This window comes from Bombina bombina, chromosome 11 (genome assembly GCF_027579735.1).
Source record: "Bombina bombina isolate aBomBom1 chromosome 11, aBomBom1.pri, whole genome shotgun sequence".
NCBI classification, from domain to species: Eukaryota; Metazoa; Chordata; class Amphibia; order Anura; family Bombinatoridae; genus Bombina; species Bombina bombina.
This window is the reverse complement of record NC_069509.1, coordinates 54,173,010-54,196,653: the sequence shown is the minus strand read 5'-3', so window position 1 is coordinate 54,196,653 and position 23,644 is coordinate 54,173,010. Positions and strand designations below refer to the sequence as shown.

General features: G+C 37.5%; 1 protein-coding gene and 1 long non-coding RNA gene across 2 annotated transcripts in view; one reads left to right on the top strand and one right to left on the bottom strand.

Moving 5' to 3' along the window:
* Positions 1-23,644, top strand: part of LOC128642509 (nmrA-like family domain-containing protein 1) — a 58,359-nt gene that overhangs the window by 20,613 nt on the left and 14,102 nt on the right. The window contains exons 2-3 of the mRNA XM_053695290.1: positions 4,969-5,207; positions 14,681-14,930. Coding sequence (XP_053551265.1) covers positions 4,969-5,207; positions 14,681-14,930 — 489 coding nt within the window. The remainder of the gene's footprint in view (positions 1-4,968; positions 5,208-14,680; positions 14,931-23,644) is intronic.
* On the bottom strand, positions 15,169-22,135 carry LOC128642510 (uncharacterized). Its single transcript, XR_008399668.1, has 2 exons — positions 21,926-22,135; positions 15,169-15,938 (listed from the first exon to the last, which is right to left on the bottom strand). It is a non-coding gene; the product is annotated as an uncharacterized LOC128642510 (long non-coding RNA).

The window sequence follows — 23,644 nt, the reverse complement described above, 5'->3', positions numbered from 1 at the left end:
CTCTTCTCTCTGTTTTGGCGGCATGGTGAATTACCCTTGGCCGATGTCATATATCTTTCCATGTGGAAAGGTGTTGCAAAATGTGCATATGGTGTTAAAAATGCGGAAGTGCAAAAGAAGAAAAAAAAAGAGGGGGCTAAAAAAGAGAGAAAATGTGTGAGGATGTTAGAAAAAAAGGAAAGAATAAATAAATGTGTGTATGAGAGGTAAAGTCTGACTTATTCTCTCTGTTCAGGTCTTATCTTTGTTCAGGTGACTTCTAAAGTATGACTTAACAAGATTAAGTGATTAAGTGCGCACTTAAAATAACTGCTATTGTGAGAAGAACTGTGATTAATGCCGTACTCGCCTAAATTAGGGAAGCTTATTTTACACTTTTCCAGCAGTGCTCAATTGCCAATCCTAATAAACTAGGCATAAGTTAAGAGTCTAAGCTCCTGTACTTGACTAATGTTATTCAAGACATTTTACTCTCAGAGCTTAGTATGTAGATCTATATTCTATTGTAACTTGACTCCCAATAGTTGCTACTATACAAGTATATCAGGACAATTGAGTCATAGAACATAAAATGGCAATCTATAGGATATAAGGGGAGTGACAAATACATAAATGGATAGATCAACATACAATGGTGGAAGTCCCCCCCCTATTTATGTAGAAATCTGAACTCAGTCCAAAAAACACATATATTTTAACTGTTCCCAGAGTACTCAACTCCTAGTAATCCTACTGTGTTGGTCACACTTCCACTCTTTTTTTTTATTATTATAGTGTCTTTAGCCTTGGTCACTTTCTGTAGGTCAAGTCTGAGTGGAAATAATTTAAGGGACCCTAAATCCTGGGGATCCAAAGTTACTTGTGTGGGGAGCTTAACTTTATTTTTATTTAATACGGTTTCCAGGACCTTTGCTCTGTGGACTTGTGTGTTTAAAATACTGGCCGACTTTGTATAGCCTAGTCTGTGGCAAGGTCTGGTAGCGTGGCCCGTTGTCTCTTTTTAATCTTTTTGCTCCTTCCCTCCCCTTAGCTCCTTGGAGTGTCAGCCTTAAGTGGGGGACGACTCTGTCACGTTAAGGGAGCAATATGGTTCTCAGGGTTCATCACTTGGTTAACCTGGTCGCCCCTTTTAGACTCATGTTAGTTCCTTAGGTTCCAGCTCCTACCCAAATGGGTTATGGGAGTTGTAATGAATATAAAGATTTCTGAGCTAGCACAGTTGACTGTTGCAGCAGAGACTTTAGTAATTACGTTATCCAGCAGTCCGGACGTCACTTTTTCCCCTTTAACTTCCCCAGTCAGGGTCACTTAGCCTTATTTATGTGCCAGGTCATTGATGTATATATTTATCACTTGCCCGTAGTGTCTACCATGTGTACATATGGAAATGTTTAAATTCTTGTTGCACAGGGCTGGAACAGTTACACATTGTAGCATTTTCGCATTATGTCTCCTATACAGGGAGTGCAGAATTATTAGGCAAGTTGTATTTTTGAGGATTAATTATATTATTGAACAACAACCATGTTCTCAATGAACCCAAAAAACTCATTAATATCAAAGCTGAATAGTTTTGGAAGTAGTTTTTAGTTTGTTTTTAGTTATAGCGATTTTAGGGGGATATCTGTGTGTGCAGGTGACTATTACTGTGCATAATTATTAGGCAACTTAACAAAAAAACAAATATATACCCATTTCAATTATTTATTTTTACCAGTGAAACCAATATAACATCTCAACATTCACAAATATACATTTCTGACATTCAAAAACAAATCAGTGACCAATATAGCCACCTTTCTTTGCAAGGACACTCAAAAGCCTGCCATCCATGGATTCTGTCAGTGTTTAAATGTGTTCACCATCAACATTGCATGCAGCAGCAACCACAGCCTCCCAGACACTGTTCAGAGAGGTGTACTGTTTTCCCTCCTTGTAAATCTCACATTTGATGATGGACCACAGGTTCTCAATGGGGTTCAGATCAGGTGAACAAGGAGGCCATGTCATTAGATTTTCTTCTTTTATACCCTTTCTTGCCAGCCACGCTGTGGAGTACTTGGACGCGTGTGATGGAGCATTGTCCTGCATGAAAATCATGTTTTTCTTGAAGGATGCAGACTTCTTCCTGTACCACTGCTTGAAGAAGGTGTCTTCCAGAAACTGGCAGTAGGACTGGGAGTTGAGCTTGACTCCATCCTCAACCCGAAAAGGCCCCACAACTCATCTTTGATGATACCAGCCCAAACCAGTACTCCACCTCCACCTTGCTGGCATCTGAGTCGGACTGGAGCTCTCTGCCCTTTACCAATCCAGCCACGGGCCCATCCATCTGGCCCATCAAGACTCACTCTCATTTCATCAGTCCATAAAACCTTAGAAAAATCAGTCTTGAGATATTTCTTGGCCCAGTCTTGACGTTTCAGCTTGTGTGTCTTGTTCAGTGGTGGTCGTCTTTCAGCCTTTCTTACATTGGCCATGTCTCTGAGTATTGCACACCTTGTGCTTTTGGGCACTCCAGTGATGTTGCAGCTCTGAAATATGGCCAAACTGGTGGCAAGTGGCATCTTGGCAGCTGCACGCTTGACTTTTCTCAGTTCATGGGCAGTTATTTTGCGCCTTGGTTTTTCCACACGCTTCTTGCGACCCTGTTGACTATTTTGAATGAAACGCTTGATTGTTCGATGATCACGCTTCAGAAGCTTTGCAATTTTAAGAGTGCTGCATCCCTCTGCAAGATATCTCACTATTTTTGACTTTTCTGAGCCTGTCAAGTCCTTCTTTTGACCCATTTTGCCAAAGGAAAGGAAGTTGCCTAATAATTATGCACACCTGATATAGGGTGTTGATGTCATTAGACCACACCCCTTCTCATTACAGAGATGCACATCACCTAATATGCTTAATTGGTAGTAGGCTTTCGAGCCTATACAGCTTGGAGTAAGACAACATGCATAAAGAGGATGATGTGGTCAAAATACTCATTTGCCTAATAATTCTGCACTCCCTGTATAGTCCATTTTAGACAATAGCTGGAGGTTCACCTTAGTGTGTATTGCACTGATAAATAAAGTAGATGCTACCTGGGTATGCGGTTATCCCTCTGTTATCTATGCTCTGGTTGTTGAAGAGTGCCAGGTAAACTGTGTGTGGGGGCCGCAGGATTTGCCCGTCCCCTTTGGAGCTGCAGTACCTGTATGGGCTGTGTCTGTTTTCTAAGCACAAAAAAGAGAAAACAGGAGAGTGGGTGTAAAGATAGTTCAGGGTGCAACATATGCTGACAACAAGAGTGGACTCCATATATCTTCCTGGTATCTGTATTATATATTTATACTTGCACAGACCACTCTAATCCAAACACCCTGAAATTCAAGCGCTCATCCACAAAACAAATGGGGGTTTCCTCCCTCCCCACGTAAGTAGATAGTATAGGGAACTGACCTTATGGTTATCCACAGATTCATGCAATTAGACAGATAGTTCCGTTATATGTATGATAACACAATTACCCTGCTGCAATTCTGCACATACCTCGTTTTTTGCAAATCTCCAGCGGCCAATATTGTTTCACACCTGGGTTGCAACTTGCAGAAATGACCACAAAGGGTAACTCTTGGTCCCGTGTCCCACAAACGCTCTTTGAAGTTCCGCCAACCCTGCAGCTCTCAGCAGTTTGTCCGTGCTCACTCCGGCCAAAAAAATGAATAAACAGGAGAACAGAAGAATTTGAGAAGCATGGAGGTACTGGTGGTTAACCAATTTATTGGACAGGATATCCAAAACAACTTAAATAGACATAGTGTGTCTGTTTCTCCTTAGATCGCTACCTCATTGTCCTTGGCGTGTCCGCCTCTCTATTTTATCCCATCAGCCGTCGTGCCACTTTGCCTGCTTGCCTGGGTGCCAGGTATAGTCCATCCCCTATACAGGAGCCGCGATGATAGTTCTCACCCCTGTAGACCTCTCCTGCCATATTGCCTGTAGAAGGTTCGGGGTAGCTTCAGCCACGAAGCGCTTAAGTTGCCTTTTTGGCTTCCGTGGTGCCAGGAGTAATCTTATGTCCCGGCCTGAATTACTTCTGTCGGCCAAGGGAACCTGCACCTGCGGGGGATGAATTCCGCTACTCGAAGCATGGCGCGAAGCTGCACACCTGCTGCACGCTCCGCCCTCTTACCGGAAGCCAAAAAGGGTCACTTCTATATTCAAATAAGCTTTGTTTTTAGTATCCCTTGTTAAAAAATGAATATGCACATATCATACCCTAGTGGGAGCTGCTGCTAATTGGTGCCTGCACACATCTGTCTCTTGTGATTGGCTAAATGGATATTTTCAGCTTACTGTGAGTAGTGCAATGCTATCCCTTCAGCAATGGATAACAAGAGAATGAAGAAAATTTGATAATACAATTTTAAACAACTTTTCAGTTGAATTCTATGTTCTATCTGAATCCTAAATAAAGTTTTTTTTTTTTTTTGGGGTTTACTATCGCGAAGCTGCACACCTGCTGCACGCTCCGCCCTCTTACCGGAAGCCAAAAAGGGTCACTTCTATATTCAAATAAGCTTTGTTTTTAGTATCCCTTGTTAAAAAATGAATATGCACATATCATACCCTAGTGGGAGCTGCTGCTAATTGGTGCCTGCACACATCTGTCTCTTGTGATTGGCTAAATGGATATTTTCAGCTTACTGTGAGTAGTGCAATGCTATCCCTTCAGCAATGGATAACAAGAGAATGAAGAAAATTTGATAATACAATTTTAAACAACTTTTCAGTTGAATTCTATGTTCTATCTGAATCCTAAATAAAGTTTTTTTTTTTTTTTTTGGGTTTACTATCCCTTTTAAGAATGTTCTGATCAGACTATGCCTCATGTCTTGGTTCCTCCTATTAATTAATTTGTATTTTCATTAATATCCCCATCAGACTATATTTGTTTAACTTTTATTTTAATAACCTCTGTCACAGGAGCTCAAGGGGGATCAGTAGTAAAGGCTCTCATGGAAGATGGCACCTTCACTGTAAGGGCAGTGACTCGGGATCCCAAAAAGGAATCTGCTGTGAAGCTGAGTCAATCTGGAGTGGAAGTTGTAGCTGCAGATTTGGACGATGAAAAAAGCCTGGAACCTGTATTAAGTAAAGCTTATGGGGCTTTTGTAGTAACCAATTACTTGGAACATTTTAGCAAAGACAAAGAGATCAAACAGGTAAATAGATGACACTGATTTAAAAAAATAAAAAATTATCCCACTTCTGACACCAGCTTGTTTTTACACACCATACTAGTTGTGCATTTTTTTGTATAATATATGTTCTCACATAATGGTGCAGTTGTTAATTTCTTCAGTATTTTTATTTTCAGTGTTCTGGTAATCTTCCATGTTTGCTATAGCTATTACTGTGCTTTTTTTTTCTACAATTTTTTTTATTTTTTTATTATTACAACTAAGAGGTTGTTGTAAAGAAAGATACACAATTAGCACTCTGTTCCCCTTGGTATGTTACAACGGTATGAAGTGTTTTACATCAAGATCGGTTAAAAATAAAACTTTAATAGGTATGCTTTAAAAATGGGTGCTTAAAATCAACTTGAGATGTAAGGTGGCTTCCATAGAGAGAGCTCTGGGAATTGTTTACCAGAATAGCATGATGTATTGTAATGGTCTGTAGGCTATATTATAGTGTTACTGCGGAAAACTCATATGGTTACTACTTAGCCATTATTTAATTTCACAACAATACTCAGATATATTAGGTCTGTGTAATTAAGGGATACACTTTCATAAGTTGCCTATGGCATATATAGAGATTTTTTTGGGTAACTATAGGTCAAATATAGGGTCTGTGGAATAGTCAGGTACAGTCTCATAAGTTACCTTAAACATATATAGAAAATTCTGGGTAACTTTAAGTCAATCAGAACTGATCTATAAATCAAAACAAATGCAAGTATAATATAGATCTAATTATTAAACTTGTTGTTATATGTGTATTGTAACTATAGGTCAATCAGACCTTGTCTATAAATCAGAACAAGTGAAAATATTATATAGATCCAATTGTTAAACTTGTTGTTATATAAGTATTATAAAGTAATTCCATGGATTGCATCTGCTCAAGCAGTAGGATTTAGCACCTCTGAGTTAGTGACTATATGTTACAAAACCACAGGAGACAATGTCTCATTCCCTGGGATAATCACAGCAAAATTACAAAGTGTCAAATGAATTACATTTGTTACACTAACTCAGAGGAGGGTAAAAACAGGTGTCCATATACAAGTTGCTGTATATTTATAAGACCACAAGAGACAATATTTCATCCCTGGGAAGATCTCAACAGAATTTTAAAGTGTCAAATGAGTTGCGTTATTATACTAATTCTGGATGGGTTAGAGAGAAACGTCCTTATATCTTAGTAGGAAAATCTCCTTGTGTGATTACTAATAATAATTGGTTATAGAGGTGTATAAGAAATTACTGTCAAACCCAAAATTATACTGCTGTAACAGTCTCCCTGTGGTAGTGATCATACGCTATTGTGGGAGCTTTATAACAATCCACATCTGACAAAACATAAAGAGGTTTTAAACGGTTCTTATGCGTCAAATCGAAATATAAATTAATAAGTGGAAAAAGGTACCCTATATAATTGTGTACATTGTCTGTGTTTATAGAGACCTGTGAGGATATATTGACATTGCCTCTGAATTTTGCTGTTATAGCTCCCTCTAATTATAGTCTCATGCTGTTATGGGAACTATGTAGAAATTGCTTTATAACAGAATGAGGAGAGTTACAACATTAGTAGTTGAAATCAGAGGCATGTACTCACAGTCTCGAAAAAGAATATAATGATAGGTAGCGATAATCCATCATTAGTATATAGCCGGAACTAGTGAAACTGTCAATCACTGTCCGCTAATATGGTTAATGCACAGCCTAATCTAACAAATTCTGAGTATACACGTGTGTCAGCTCAGATATCAAATTATACCAACCTTAATCTACATTTAGAACATTAAAAAGTGAAGGGTCCCATATGCCCTTTCTCCTAACATGTTTCGCCGGTAACTCCGGCTTTTTCAAAGGCGGGGCGCCGCAATTTTGGCGGCTTTTTATGATGTTAAACCACACCTGTCATTTTGAATTTGCGAATCAAATCGCATCTTAGTCTGATACGTTTTATGCATCATAGATCATTATGAAGTCTCTTAATGGTCAGTATAAATGTTCTTTTATATAACGCAGCCTAAAGTTATTGTGCAACTTCACTAGTTATATGTCCTCCATTATTATAGTTGGTTCATACAATAAATATGTTAACACTTCTGAATAGGATCTTATTGTTTCGTATTGTTTCTTTTTATATGAATCATCACATATCTAAAGCTTTGCAAATCAATTGTAGCTATCAAGTAACCTGACAGCTTTAGATTGCTCTCGTAATGATAATATTGAGTTCTAGTATTATACATGTATCTCTGTGTAGGTATAAAATATTTCTTTTTTAATTTGAGTAATTCCCTAGTGCATTGTAACTAGTGATGCATCGAAATGGAAATTCTGGACCGAAACCGAATCCGAAAATCCGGGATGCACTTGACCGAAAACCGAAACGGATACCGAAAATGTATTTTTTCAAATTATATTTTTTTAGTTTTTTTTGCATAATTAGAGCCAATAAAAAAATCCCACACTTTTATTGAAAGTAACACACTAAAATTGGCCAAAAATATCTTAAAACAATAATATGCTACACAATAATTTTTACCCCCCAAAAAAAACCAGGCAAACAATAATGCCATTTTCGGACAAAATGTTTCTGCGACCAAAATTTTTGTGCATCCTTACTTAAAACAATTATAAATATCAACATACTGTATTATTCTTCATTTAGTTCTATGTAACAGAATCATATTTAACAGTTTTTTTTTTTTTACTAATTATCCAAATAAAGTATAGTCCTAGAAAACTCATTATATGCAGAACAGTAAGGCAAGTAATAAACTTAAACAGCAGCTCTAGGCTAGCATCAGATTTGAAACATGCTACACAATAATTTTACCGAAAATAAAAGGCTAAAAAACCGAAAACCAAAATAGCCAAAAATGCCAATTTCGGCCGAAACTTTCTGCGGCCGAAATTTCGGTGCATCCCTAATTGTAACGCTAATGGATCATAATTGAAACTTAATAAAATGATAGTAAGTCTATATTGTTATTCCCATATCGTTGTACTAATAATTTGATTTCTATATTCTGTTTCTGTATCCTAATTTTTAGGTTAGTGTAGTCTAGAATTACATTGCAACTTATTATTAATATATCATGTAATGTTTACTAATAGTATTATTACTGTAATAGTATCTTAGGACTTTATTGTTGCTATATCTCGCTTTATGTGAAACTGATATACATTGGTTAGTGCATACTTGGTTGTGAAACATAACCGTTAGTGTCAAGGATGTGTGAAAGGTATGACTGTGCTTAAATTTTTTTATGTGTGTAATTAACTAAAATCATGAGAAAATACCAGTTTATAAAGCTGGTAACTAATTCAAATAATTATATAGTGAAGTATAATGTGTTCATAATGTATTGATCACATATTTGTGCTATTAGTGTATTACTTGATGCAAATTAAATTTACCTTCTAATAGTGTTCCTATAGTGTAATAAAAAGCCTGGTGTCTCATGTTAATGTTGTGAATGTGTTTAAAAATTGTGTATTATTTATATTTAATTGAGAGTTAAATTTGTTTGAGCAATTGTTTTGATGTTATTTTATTAAAATTAATATATTGCATTTAGTTTATATTTATTTAGAATTGCGTTTATTTATATTTATTTAGAATTGCGTTTATTTAAATAATTATTTCCTAAGTGTTTTGTGTGATGGTCTATTTCCTTAACCAACTTCTGTTAAGTATGAAGAGATATTCTAACCATATTATTTAACATTCATTTATTTGAACAATTTTAACATTATTATGTTGATTATTTATTAGTTTTCTAGCTAACTTGTGTCTAATATGAAGAGGTTTTATAACAATGTTGCTTGACATTGTGCCACTGAAGTGAATTAGTCTCTTCTATTCTTACTAGATATTGATAAATAAAAGTCTAAGACAACTGGACATAATGTATTCATAATTTACTGATAACTTAATGTTTGTAATAATATATAGAATTACAAATATGTGAAGAAAATGATATTCTCATTTATGCCATGAGGAGAGATTGAATTCATCAAATATATCCACCGGCTTTCCTTTTTGAGAAGGATTTCTTACAAAGTGCCCTTTCCAATGCCTAGTGATATTTTATTCTAGGCCAAAACAGTGAAATGCTGTTGTTTTGCCTTGATGATTATTTAAAAAGTGAGCTGCCACTTTGCTTAGGTGCTCTAACATTCTGATACGGAGTTTCCTGGAAGACATTCCAATGTAATATAGATCGCAGCTACATGTAATTGCGTAAATGATACTTTCTGTGTAGCAGTTTATATGTGTTTGTATTTTGTGTATATGACCAAATCTATCTGTTACTGATTTAACAGGTAGTAGGTGTGTACAGATTGAGCAGTTTCTACATTTTAAAGTTACCTACTGCTATGGGGTCACATCTGGTGTTTTTCCTTACAAAATGACTAGGGCTGAACATATCCTTGAGATTTTTGCTACGTCTGTAGCCTATCAGTATATGGTTGGCGATAATGTTACTAAGTTTGGGGTCAGATTGCAGAATGTGTAGATGTTTATTGAGAATATGAATTACTTCATGTGAATGTGATGAATATGTGTGGATCAGGCGTGTAGTGTCATCTTTATTCTTCTTTTTGTGTAGCAAATCTTGTCTGTCTGTCAGATTGGCTCTTTGGCTTTTTTGATGCTACGATTGCTGTATCCTCTCTGTCTTAATCTCTGTTGTAATTCGTCTGCACGTTGTTTGTATAATTTATCATCTTCATTCTGAGAAATTCACCTGTTGGTAGTGCTCTGATTATGTTTGGTGAGTGATCACTAGTAGCATGTAGGATATTATTTGTTGCAGTCTTTTTGTGAAACAAATCTGTTTCTAATTTCTCTGATTCTCCCCTGAATATTTTTAAATCCAAGAATATCACTTCTTCAGTGTTATGTTCATACGTGAGTTTGATGTTAAGGTTATTGCTATTCAGTTTCGTTAAGAATTCCTTTAACATGTCTGGAGGTCCGTCCCACAGAAAGAACACGTCATCTATATATCTGAACCATAGGGGGACATGGTTTGTGAAAATTGCATAGTCACCTGAAAACACTATTTGATGTTCCCACCAACCTAAAAAAAGATTTGCGTTAGTTGGCGTGCAAGCTGTACCCATTGCTGTTCCTCTTGTTTGTAAATAAAAATGTTGGTCAAAGACAAAATAGTTGTGCTGTAAGATAAATTGGAGTAAGTCCAGAATAAAAGCATCATGTGCTTTTTCTTCATCAGATGAAGATTCCAGAAAAAATTGTACAGCCTTGATTCCTAATTGATGATCAATACTTGTGTAGAGTGCTTCTACGTCTGCCGTTACTAAAATAGTATTCTGTGATAAATGTATATTTTCAACATAATGAAGAACCTCCATTGTGTCTCTGACGAATGAGGGTAGCTGGGTTACAAATTCCCTAAGTCTATAGTCAACATATTGACTCGCCTTCTCCTTAAGGTTCTTCAAACCTGAGACTATGGGGCGTCCTGGAGGAATATTTGGGTTTTTGTGGATTTTGGGTAATGCATAAATTTTAAGTTCATGTACTGTTAGAAATTTATATTCTTTAGATGTTATATTTTGATCTTTCCAGGCAGTGGTTATGATTCTATAATATTGTTCCTGAAAGGTTTTTATAGGATCAAATATAAGTCTAGAATAACATTCTTTGTTGCGTAACTGTTTGTGTATTTCACGTAGATACATGTCCTTTGGACAAATTACCACATTTCCCCCCTTATCAGAGTTTTTAATGAGTACATCTTCCCATTTTTGTATTTTGTGTAATGCTTTTATTTCTGATTGTGTCAAATTGGTATCAGAATTATTCAGATGAATTTCTGAAATTTCTTTGGTCCCCAATTCATTAAACATTTCTACATGTCTCGATTGGCTGTATTGTCTTCCAATAGGTCTTGCATTGCTTGGATGGTTATTTGTTCTTCATCTGTCTAGTTGATGTTGATGCCTGCTATTTCACATGTGAGATCATTGTTTTTCATGAACTGTTGTTTTAGCAGTATCTTTCTTAAATAGAGTTGAATATCTTTAGTTGTTTCAAATTTGTCTAGGTGGCCTGAGGGACAAAATGAAAGACCTTTCTTTAGTACATCTTTGTGTTCTGACGATAAATTTTACCTGATAAATTTATCACCTGCATTATGTTAGCCTCATTCTCGAGAATGGGCTTGGTGGCCTTTTGTAAGGCTTCCATCTTTTGTTGTCTTGTTTTTGTTTGTTTGGTGTCTTTGTTGCTTTTAGATTTGTTTCTGCCGCCTCTTCTGATGGGTCTTCTTGTCCAGAAATACGTTCTCCTAAAAAATCCTTGCATTTTTTTTCTTTTCTTGTCTCGTTACCATGTGGCTAGAAGTACTTGGTGTGGTATTTTCAACATCAGTAACATTCTGTTTGTACTCATTGTTTAAATACATCCATCCTACAGATGCTCCAATGGGTTAATACTTTGTACCTTCTAAGTTTTGTACACGTTGGTTGATTTCCAAATCAAGCAAAGCTGGTTTATGCCCTGATTTGCTTAATGGATAGTGTTCATTTGCAGCAGCAGTACATACACCAGTTTAATTATTAAAAATGACAATTTTCCTCACAATTAAGTCACAATCTTCTCTGCCTGCGTCTTTGGTTTGTGAGCTAAGATGCAAATAGTTGTTTTAAATACATCTTACCTTTCTGATTACAGTATTTTAATATCTTTCTGATGGTAATTAGTATGTATATAAACATGTTAAATATTATATAAAACTACATTTAGGCTGCACACACGCTGTATTATATGTAAATATTGCCGAAATGGCATAAAATATAGTTTACACTTGTCTCCAAGCTGTTTGATTTTACAGATGGAAATATTCCAAAGTCCAAACCTTTTCAGGTCCCAAACAGTTTGGATAAAGGGTTTTCTACCTGTACAATGAAAGCAAGATACGGATGTGTTTAATTTTAAACAAACAAACTGATTTTGCAGCAAAGAGTTTATATTGATATGCTAAATAATAAATAAAAAATAAAAATAAAAAACATTGCAAAGGATCTGCAGCTGTATGAGGGTCTGTCGTGACAGGAGGACAAGTTAAGCCGGAATACCATACTCCCGAGAGACCACAAGAAGGATCCATATCACAAGGAGAATATCTTTTGGAAGTTTCCATTCAACAAGTGGCACGCACAAGAACAGAGTATAAAGAACATCCAAACCACTCTGTAAAGAACAGTTACAGACGAAACATCACCACTGTTCCAGAGTAACCTGAGCTAACTTTTGAGAGCATTCATTACCTCATACGATTGAGAGTAAATCCGGTAAGGAGACACCTATCACAGTGTATGATTTATATTCTATCCCACACTAATACTGGAGATAGAAAAGACTTTATAAGCATCTAAATCAAAGAAAAGTGTTTTTTTTATCAAAACTTTATTTCTATTGAGACTGATTTCATTTGGATAATAATTACTATATGGTGTTTGTTGCGCTGAATTTCATATGTGATTTATTCTCTTTTTATTAACATATATATATATATATATATATATATATATATATATATATATATATATATTGTGTGTGTTTCCTGTGATAAAATGTTTATGGTTGGGGAGTGTCATTCTCAACCAATAGGGCTGTGGGGGAGTGTTATTATAAACCAATATGCAATCTACTCCTTATACAGTGTAGATGTGCACTTGCTCTTGTTTTAAAAATCGGTTCAGGCAGCTTTTAGCTTATTCTTGTTTGCTGCTTTTACACAATCCTTTGAGTTTAATGTTTTGTCTTATTTATAGTTGAATTTACGAAATTCTCATGTTTAAACCCCCCCCCCCCAATTATCATTCTTATGTTTAAAAAAACAAACAGATTTGTACACAAATGCAAAGTTTTTTTTTTTTTTTTTTTTTTATAGAAGTAGTGGCAGATTTTTAGATAGTGAACTCATCCGCAAACTACAGATTGGAAGCCACAAAGATTGCTACCTCTAAATAAAAAACTGCCAGTGATTGGGGACTACATGTGACAGCAACGCCTTAATGCAGAGCTTTCCAAACTTTTCATGTTGGTGACAGACACCCTTTTTAGACCTACATCATTTCGCGACACAGTAATTCAGCTGCACTAACAAACAGGAGGTTAAACTAACATAAATAAATTACACATACATAAATTATATAATAACTAAATGTATTTACAAGAAACAGTATGTATGTGCAAGAATTAAAAAAAGGTTTAATAACACCAATAGCTACTTACTATTTTAATGGGATGTATGAGGTTGATGGGATGAACACAGTTTCTGAATATTTAGTGGAATATTAGATAAAGACACTCGCATTTCATCATCAACCATTTTTAAGCTTCCACTTCCTATCCATTTATCAAGAGCAGGAGCAGCAATGCACTACTGGGAGCTAGCTGCAAAAAAATCCCACTGACTTCAGCTCAGAGTTTAAGCTGCTGCCCTCAGAGCTCTGCGAGTCCGACTGACTACTGCCCGCGCTGCAAACACACTGCTGTTCCACTCACTGACTACACGTGCAGTCACGAGCCGATTGAGGAGACTACATGTGCAGTCAGAAGCCAATGTGCCGCCAATGGGAATAGTTTCAGTTCCCGCTAAGCTGCGCCAATAGGTTAAGATCTGTGACCCACTAGGTATCAATCATGTGTCAACCACGCGATATGTGTAGCAGGCAGGCGGAAAGTCAGAAACCCAAAGAAAATGTAAAAAGAATTTTAAATTAAAAAAAATTTGTGCTGAAGCAGGGACACACCTACACACTGCTGCTGACACACTGTGTCACGACACAGTTTGGAAAGCATTGCCTTAATGGTTCACCAACCATGTCCTGCTTAGAAGCTGCAGTGCTTGTAGGTTTATTTTTTTTTGTCACTAGCGCCTACTGAGCATGTGCAAAAATTCAGAGTGTATGTAAATGCATTTTTAATTGGCTGATGACTGCCACATGATACAGGAGTGGAAATAGACAGAACTTAAAAATTTGTAAGAAAAAACAATCTACTTTAAAGTTCAGATTAAGTGCTATTGCATTTGCTGATTATGCAAATCCACTGTATTTACTGGTCCTTTAACTTCACTGTTTACCTGTATAACAATGGTGTGCCTACGGTGTCCATGTACAACAGGTTTTCTCAACCGTGGTCCAAAAGTACCCCCACCAGGCCAGGTTTTTACTATAACTGAGCCAGTGCACAGGTGGAATAATTAGCAGATGAGTGAGAGCAGGTTAGTAACCATTGTGTTACTGATCAGCTGATTACTCAACCCGTGCACTAGTTCAGCTATAATGAAAACCTGGCCTGTTGGGTTTTGAGGACCACGGTTGAGAAACACTGATGCACAACACCTTAGTCTCTAAAGACAAGAGTTTCCTATAGTGTCACTAAAATGTCAATTGGTTTTTAGGGAAAACTGATTGCTGATGTTGCCAAACGCCTTGGACTGAAACATGTGATTTTTAGTGGTCTGGAAAATGTAAAAAAGCTGACAGATGGCAAACTGGAAGTGCTGCACTTTGATGGGAAAGGAGAGGTAGAGGAATACTTCAGAAGCATAGGTGTACCTATGACAAGTGTCCGACTTCCCTGCTACTATGAGAACCTGCTAACGTTATTCAGGCCCCAGAAGGCAAAGGATGGGGAGACCTACAATTTAGGTAAGGAGCAGTAATGGTTGTGTGCCACAAGAAATAGGATACAGCTGGTCAGTGATTCTGAGCTAAATGTCTTAATGTGACCTAGAGTCACTGTAATGGTGGTTTTCATACCATTTTTTTTTTTTTTTTTTTTTTTTTAGTAAACCTGAAAGGACTAATATTCATTAATTAATTCATACAAATAAAATTAATCTTAATAGATATATCTCTAAATAAATAAAAAAACACTGCAAAATGATCAGTTTCTCTGGTTTTACTAGTTATAGGTATGGAAGTAAAATTTCTCCCAAATTAAAAATAGTCATTTAGAGCATTTAGTTGCAGAAATTGACAACTGGTCAAAATAATAAAAAAGATTCAGTGTTTTCAGACCTTGAATAATTAATAGAAAACAAGTTTATATTCATTATTAAACACAATACTTATGTTTCAACTTAGCAAGAGTTCAGAAATAAATATTTGGTGGAATAACCCTGATTTTCAATCACAGCTTTCATGCATCTTGGCTGCTCTCCACCAGTCTTTCACACTTATGTTGGGTAACTTTATGCCACTCCTGGCGCAAAAATTCAAGCAGCCCAGCTTGGTTTGATGGCTTGTGACATCCATCTTCCTCTTGATCACATTCTAGAAGTTTTCAATGGGATTCAGGTCTGCAGATTGGGCTGGCCATGACAGGGTCTTGATCTGGTGGTCCTCAATCCACACCTTGATTGACCTGGCTGTGGGGCATAGAGCATTGTCCTGCTGGAAAACGCAATCCTCAGAGTTGGGGAACATTGTCACAGCAGAAGAAAGCAAGTTTTCTTACAGGATAACCTTGTCCATGGCTTAATTCATGCATCCTTGATACATCTGCCTGATTCCAGGTCATCTTCTGAATCAAATTTTCAGCTTTGCCCAACACCTGATTGTCTAATGGTAAGGCTGAGGCCTACAAACCAGTTGTCTCGCACCCACTGAAATTTAGTGGAAGATTGGTGATGATCTGGGGGTGCTTCAGCAAGGCTGAAATAGGGAAAATGTTTTAAATTACAATATTTTTTTTGGGAGAAGTGTCAGTAGTTTATAAAATAAAACAGATGTTAATTTTACTCATACACAACCCCCCCCCCCCAAGATTTTACACACAAATATCATACATACCAGTTTAGGCAATCTGCAGCATTTTGGGTTTTGTTTTTGTTTCTATTTTAAACCTTATATTCTTAGGCATAACTAGAAACCACAGGGCCCAGGTGCAAGAATCAGCATGTCCCTTTAAGCACACTATTGCCCATAATGCCACTGTCATGCACAACCTCTTTTACATCAAACCCACAAACACATAGATTTTGTGAGTGGAGGGGAGTATACAGGGGCATAGTTAATCTATAACAATCTAGGAAATTAGATGTGTTGGTTATTTAGCAAGTTAGTCATCTGACTGAACCAAATTGATTTTGCTTTACTAGTACAATGATTTCAGATACTGGGTTTATGTATAGTTGCAGGGACCTGGTCTAACATTAGGAATTTAGTGCACATACACTTTACTGCCTGAGCCCTTAGCAGATAAATTAAAGCAAAGCGGTGACTGTGCAAAGTTTGAAGTTAAACTGAATATAATTTCCCAATTGTTTACAATGCATGCCCTAAAACATTACCAAAACATTACCATGCTAAATATAATGGTTCCTACACAGATCACCTATACAAACATGAATTTAAATCAATTTAAAACAGATGTAAGCTAAAAAAACATATTGTAACCTGCTTACACAGTGCTTTCCATATGAAAGATGGCATTTTTATGTCACTTAAATTATTGTATTATTAAATACATATAATATTGTAGTTTATGGCAGTGTTATTTTCTGTTTAGTTAAAGGGACACTGAACCCAATTTTTTTCTATCATGATTCAGATAGAGCATGCTATTTTAAGCAACTTTCTAATTTACTCCTATTAGCAAATTATTTTCATTCTCTTGGTATCTTTATTTGAAATGCAAGAATGTAAGTTTAGATGCCGGCCCATTTTTGGTGAACTCACTGTGTTGTTCTTGCTGATTGGTGGGTAAATTCACCTACCAATAAACAAGTGCTTTCCATGGTGCTGAACCAAAAAAATAGCTTAGTTGCCTTCTTTTTCAAATAAAGAAAGCAAGAGAACGAAGAAAAATTGATAATTGGAGCAAATTAGAAAGTTGTTTAAAATTGCATGCTTTATCTGAATCACAAGAGAAAAAAATTGGGTTTAGTGCCCCTTTAATACAAACCTCAGAAATACTAATTTATGAGGCAGGAAATGGTTTTATAAAGAACAATATAATGTATTTTCTGAGGTAAAACATGAGTCAATCTCTTCACAGAGCATATTCAGATATTTACATTTAGAGATCCAAGCACCTCATCTGCTTGTTTTCACAGGCATATTTTTATTTTTTTGTTTTTTAAATTGAATATATTTTCTGTATGATATATACATTAATAAAAAAATGGTTGCATATATATTAAATGTCTTTAACCAGCAGTTAAACAGTTAATACAGCAACTGATTAAAGTCACTAAGACACTTTGGCCTAGATTTGGAGTTCGGCGGTAGCCGTCAAAACCAGCGTTAGAGGCTCCTAACGCTGGTTTTGGCCGCCCGCTGGTATTTGGAGTCAGTGATTAAAGGGTCTAACGCTCACTTTTCAGCCGCGACTTTTCCATACCGCAGATCCCCCTACGCCATTTGCGTAGCCTATCTTTTCAATGGGATCTTTCTAACGCTGGTATTTTGAGTCGTTTCTGAAGTGAGCGTTAGAGCTCTAACGACAAAATTCCAGCCGCCTGAAAATAGCAGGAGTTAAGAGCTTTCTGGCTAACGCCGGTTCATAAAGCTCTTAACTACTGTACCCTAAAGTACACTAACACCCATAAACTACCTATGTACCCCTAAACCGAGCTCCCCCCACACCGCCGCCACTCGATTAAAATTTTTAACCCCTAATCTGCTGACCGCCACCTACGTTATACTTATGTACCCCTAATCTGCTGCCCCTAACCCCGCCGACCCCTGTATTACATTTATTAACCCCTAACTTGCCCCCCACAACGTCGCCGCCAGCTACTTAAAATAATTAACCCCTAATCTTCCGACCGCAAATCGCCGCCACCTACGTTATCCCTATGTACCCCTAATCTGCTGCCCTAACATCGCCGACCCCTATATTATATTTATTAACCCCTAATCTGCCCCCCTCAACGTCGCCGACACCTGCCTACATTTATTAACCCCTAATCTGCCGAGCGGACCTGAGCGCTACTATAATAGTTATTAACCCCTAATCCGCCTCACTAACCCTATCATAAATAGTATTAACCCCTAATCTGCCCTCCCTAACATCGCCGACACCTACCTTCAATTATTAACCCCTAATCTGCCGACCGGAGATCACCGCTATTCTAATAAATTGATTAACCCCTAAAGCTAAGTCTAACCCTAACACCCCCCTAAGTTAAATATAATTTTTATCTAACGAAATAAATTAACTCTTATTAAATAAATTATTCCTATTTAAAGCTAAATACTTACCTGTAAAATAAATCCTAATATAGCTACAATATAAATTATAATTATATTATAGCTATTTTAGGATTAATATTTATTTTACAGGCAACTTTGTAATTATTTTAACCAGGTAAAATAGCTATTAAATAGTTAAGAACTATTTAATAGTTACCTAGTTAAAATAATAACAAATTTACCTGTAAAATAAATCCTAACCTAAGATATAATTAAACCTAACACTACCCTATCAATAAAATAATTAAATAAACTACCTACAATTACCTACAATTAACCTAACACTACACTATCAATAAATTAATTAAACACAATTCCTACAAATAAATACAATTAAATAAACTAGCTAAAGTACAAAAAATAAAAAAGAACTAAGTTACAGAAAATAAAAAAATATTTACAAACATAAGAAAAATATTACAACAATTTTAAACTAATTACACCTACTCTAAGCCCCCTAATAAAATAACAAAGCCCCCCAAAATAAAAAATTCCCTACCCTATTCTAAATTAAAAAAGTTACAAGCTCTTTTACCTTACCAGCCCTGAACAGGGCCCTTTGCGGGGCATGCCCCAAGAAGTTCAGCTCTTTTGCCTGTAAAAAAAAACATACAATACCCCCCCCCCAACATTACAACCCACCACCCACATACCCCTAATCTAACCCAAACCCCCCTTAAATAAACCTAACACTAATCCCCTGAAGATCTTCCTACCTTGTCTTCACCATCCAGGTATCACCGATCCGTCCTGGCTCCAAGATCTTCATCCAACCCAAGCGGGGGTTGGCGATCCATAATCCGGTGCTGAAGAGGTCCAGAAGAGGCTCCAAAGTCTTCCTCCTATCCGGCAAGAAGAGGACATCCGGACCGGCAAACATCTTCTCCAAGCGGCATCTTCGATCTTCTTCCATCCGGAGCGAAGCGGCAGGATCCTGAAGACCTCCAGCGTGGAACATCCATCCGGACCGACGACTGAACGACGAATGACTGTTCCTTTAAGGGACGTCATCCAAGATGGCGTCCCTCGAATTCCGATTGGCTGATAGGATTCTATCAGCCAATCGGAATTAAGGTAGGAATTTTCTGATTGGCTGATGGAATCAGCCAATCAGAATCTAGTTCAATCCGATTGGCCGATCCAATCAGCCAATCAGATTGAGCTCGCATTCTATTGGCTGATCGGAACAGCCAATAGAATGCGAGCTCAATCTGATTGGCTGATTGGATCAGCCAATCGGATTGAACTTGATTCTGATTGGCTGATTCCATCAGCCAATCAGAAAATTCCTATCTTAATTCCGATTGGCTGATAGAATCCTATCAGCCAATCGGAATTCGAGGGACGCCATCTTGGATGACGTCCCTTAAAGGAACAGTCATTCGTCGTTCAGTCGTCGGTCCGGATGGATGTTCCGCGCTGGAGGTCTTCAGGATCCTGCCGCTTCGCTCCGGATGGAAGAAGATCGAAGATGCCGCTTGGAGAAGATGTTTGCCGGTCCGGATGTCCTCTTCTTGCCGGATAGGAGGAAGACTTTGGAGCCTCTTCTGGACCTCTTCAGCACCGGATTATGGATCGCCAACCCCCGCTTGGGTTGGATGAAGATCTTGGAGCCAGGACGGATCGGTGATACCTGGATGGTGAAGACAAGATAGGAAGATCTTCAGGGGATTAGTGTTAGGTTTATTTAAGGGGGGTTTGGGTTAGATTAGGGGTATGTGGGTGGTGGGTTGTAATGTTGGGGGGGGGGGGGGTATTGTATGTTTTTTTTTACAGGCAAAAGAGCTGAACTTCTTGGGGCATGCCCCGCAAAGGGCCCTGTTCAGGGCTGGTAAGGTAAAAGAGCTTGTAACTTTTTTAATTTAGAATAGGGTAGGGAATTTTTTATTTTGGGGGGCTTTGTTATTTTATTAGGGGGCTTAGAGTAGGTGTAATTAGTTTAAAATTGTTGTAATATTTTTCTTATGTTTGTAAATATTTTTTTATTTTCTGTAACTTAGTTCTTTTTTATTTTTTGTACTTTAGCTAGTTTATTTAATTGTATCTATTTGTAGGAATTGTGTTTAATTAATTTATTGATAGTGTAGTGTTAGGTTAATTGTAGGTAATTGTAGGTAGTTTATTTAATTATTTTATTGATAGGGTAGTGTTAGGTTTAATTATATCTTAGGTTAGGATTTATTTTACAGGTAAATTTGTTATTATTTTAACTAGGTAACTATTAAATAGTTCTTAACTATTTAATAGCTATTGTACCTGGTTAAAATAATTACAAAGTTGCCTGTAAAATAAATATTAATCCTAAAATAGCTATAATATAATTATAATTTATATTGTAGCTATATTAGGGTTTATTTTACAGGTAAGTATTTAGCTTTAAATAGGAATCATTTATTTAATAATAGTTAATTTATTTCGTTAGATAAAAATTATATTTAACTTAGGGGGGTGTTAGTGTTAGGGTTAGACTTAGCTTTAGGGGTTAATCCATTTATTAGAATAGCGGTGAGCTCCGGTCGGCAGATTAGGGGTTAATAATTGAAGGTAGGTGTCGGCGATGTTAGGGAGGGCAGATTAGGGGTTAATACTATTTATGATAGGGTTAGTGAGGCGGATTAGGGGTTAATAACTTTATTATAGTAGCGCTCAGGTCCACTCGGCAGATTAGGGGTTAATAAGTGTAGGCAGGTGTCGGCGACGTTGAGGGGGGCAGATTAGGGGTTAATAAATATAATATAGGGGTCGGCGATGTTAGGGCAGCAGATTAGGGGTACATAGGGATAACGTAGGTTGCGACGGTTTACGGAGCGGAAGATTAGGGGTTAATAATATAATGCAGGGGTCAGCGATAGCGGGGGCGGCAGATTAAGGGTTAATAAGTGTAAGGTTAGGGGTGTTTAGACTCGGGGTACATGTTAGAGTGTTAGGTGCAGACGTAGGAAGTGTTTCCCCATAGCAAACAATGGGGCTGCGTTAGGAGCTGAACGCTGCTTTTTTGCAGGTGTTAGGTTTTTTTTCAGCTCAAACAGCCCCATTGTTTCCTATGGGGGAATCGTGCACGAGCACGTTTTTGAGGCCGGCCGCGTCCGTAAGCAACTCTGGTATCGAGAGTTGCATTTGCGGTAAAAATGCTCTACGCTCCTTTTTTGGAGCCTAACGCAGCATTTGTTTGAACTCTCGATACCAGAGTTAATTTTATGGTGCGGCCAGAAAAAAGCCCGCGGAGCGTTAACAGCCCTTTTACCGCCAAACTCCAAATCTAGGCCTTTGTGTGTTTCTTTCAAGCATTTTGAGAATCATTGGGGTCAGTGAGTGAATGGATCAGCTTAAAGGGCCATAATACCCAAATGTTTAAACACTTGAAAGTGATGCAGCATAGCTGTAAAAAGCTGATTAGAAAATATCACCTGAACATCTCTATGTAAAAAAGAAAGATATTTTACCTCAAAAGTTCCTCAGTAGCCACCTCCCATTGTAAAGGATTTCTAAGCAGCATTTTAGTGTTTGTCCTGGGACATCTGAAGGGACTAGCATCGTGCACTCTCATATTATTTCACCAATCAGGTAAAGGAAGCTTACTATGAAATCTCATGAGAGTTAAGTCAAATCTCATGAGATCACAGTAAGAGTTCATGACCTCAGCACTGCTGATGCTGATTGGCTGCTGTTCATTTCTTCATTTTTTAAATTTTTTTTACCTGCAGCTGGGAGCAGCTGAGTATAACCTTTTTACACAGAACTTACTCTGGTGAGCTGAGGAAATTGTGAGGTAAAATATCTTCGTTTTTTACATAGAGATGCTCAGGTGATATTTTCCTGTCAGCTTTTTACAGTTATACTGCATCAGTTTCAAGTGATTTAGCATATGAGTATTATGTTCCTTTAAGTCTCACAGCTGCAGAATAATAACCTCCTCTCTGATCCATGTCTCACAGTAGTTGCTGGGCGTTCTCTGAACGCTCAGATGACGTCAGTCCCAGCGCTTCCAGCTTGCTGGTAACGCTGTGAGTGAGAAGAGCAAGCGTCCGAGTGTCTCAGCTCCCTATGACGCGGCTTGGGAGCATTTTCTTAACGCTCCCAAAACCATGACGTTTCCCAGCGCCACTTCAACACTCAGGGGATTTAACTGGCGCTGGGTCTTAGCGTTTGCCGAACGCGACTTAACAGTGACACTCTGAAGCTAAAACTAGAGGAGGGAGGAACCTTGCCATGCTTGACAGGGAAGGCAGCAGCTGCTACTGTCCCATCCCAGCCCATGCTGTTAACATGGAAACCTTAGCTAGTACTCTCTTGCTGCTTCCTCCTCCCCACTCACTCTTGTGCAGTTCTGAATGGGAGCTCCGCCCTCCACCTCTGATTTGTTGGTATTTGCTATATGGCATTCTGGAACATGTAGTTTCCAGCCATTTAGCATAGAGCCTAGAAACACCGGATTAATGGTGTTCTGGCACTGTCAGGGGTCCGGGCCCCTCTCAGTCCAGGGCCCCTAACTGGAGTCACAGCTTTCACCCCCTGATGGCAGCATAAAAGTTGAGAATTATTTTTTTTTTTTTCTGATGTTGGCTCCCCCCTCCGGGGGCCTAGTTGCAGTTCTGTCCCTGCTTATATTACAAAAGATTTGCTTAGGTCTAAATGTTTATTTTTTTATACTTGTTTTAAAGAGATGAATACACTAAAAATAGACTTTAAAAGCTAAACCAAGCTATGGTGCCATCTTTGAGTAGCTTAATATAGATCACGTAGTATCTGAATAAAGTATATAAAAGTACAAATAGACTCAGGCACAGAAAACATGGCAACCAAAAGAAAGGAGTTATTTATAGTGTGCACATTCTATACTGGCAAATATTTTTTTTTCTTTTTGGGAAGGTTTACCTTTGCAAGGTAAGGTGCCAGTTTATATTCCCTTTGTAAGAAGTAGGAAGGTCTTAATTTTTGCTTTATTTCCTACTTCCTTTTCCAGGTCATAATTTTATTTTGATTTTTGTGCTTCTACTTATCTGCTGGTGTGATAGATGGAATTGTGGGATGATGTTTTTTTCTTATTACAGGACAAGTTGTTTAATTGCACAGGGTCTGTTTACAAGATCATTAGCCAACATCATACCATAGTGATAAGATGGTGGTTTACTGTTTAGATGTGTCCAGTATCTGTGATCTCT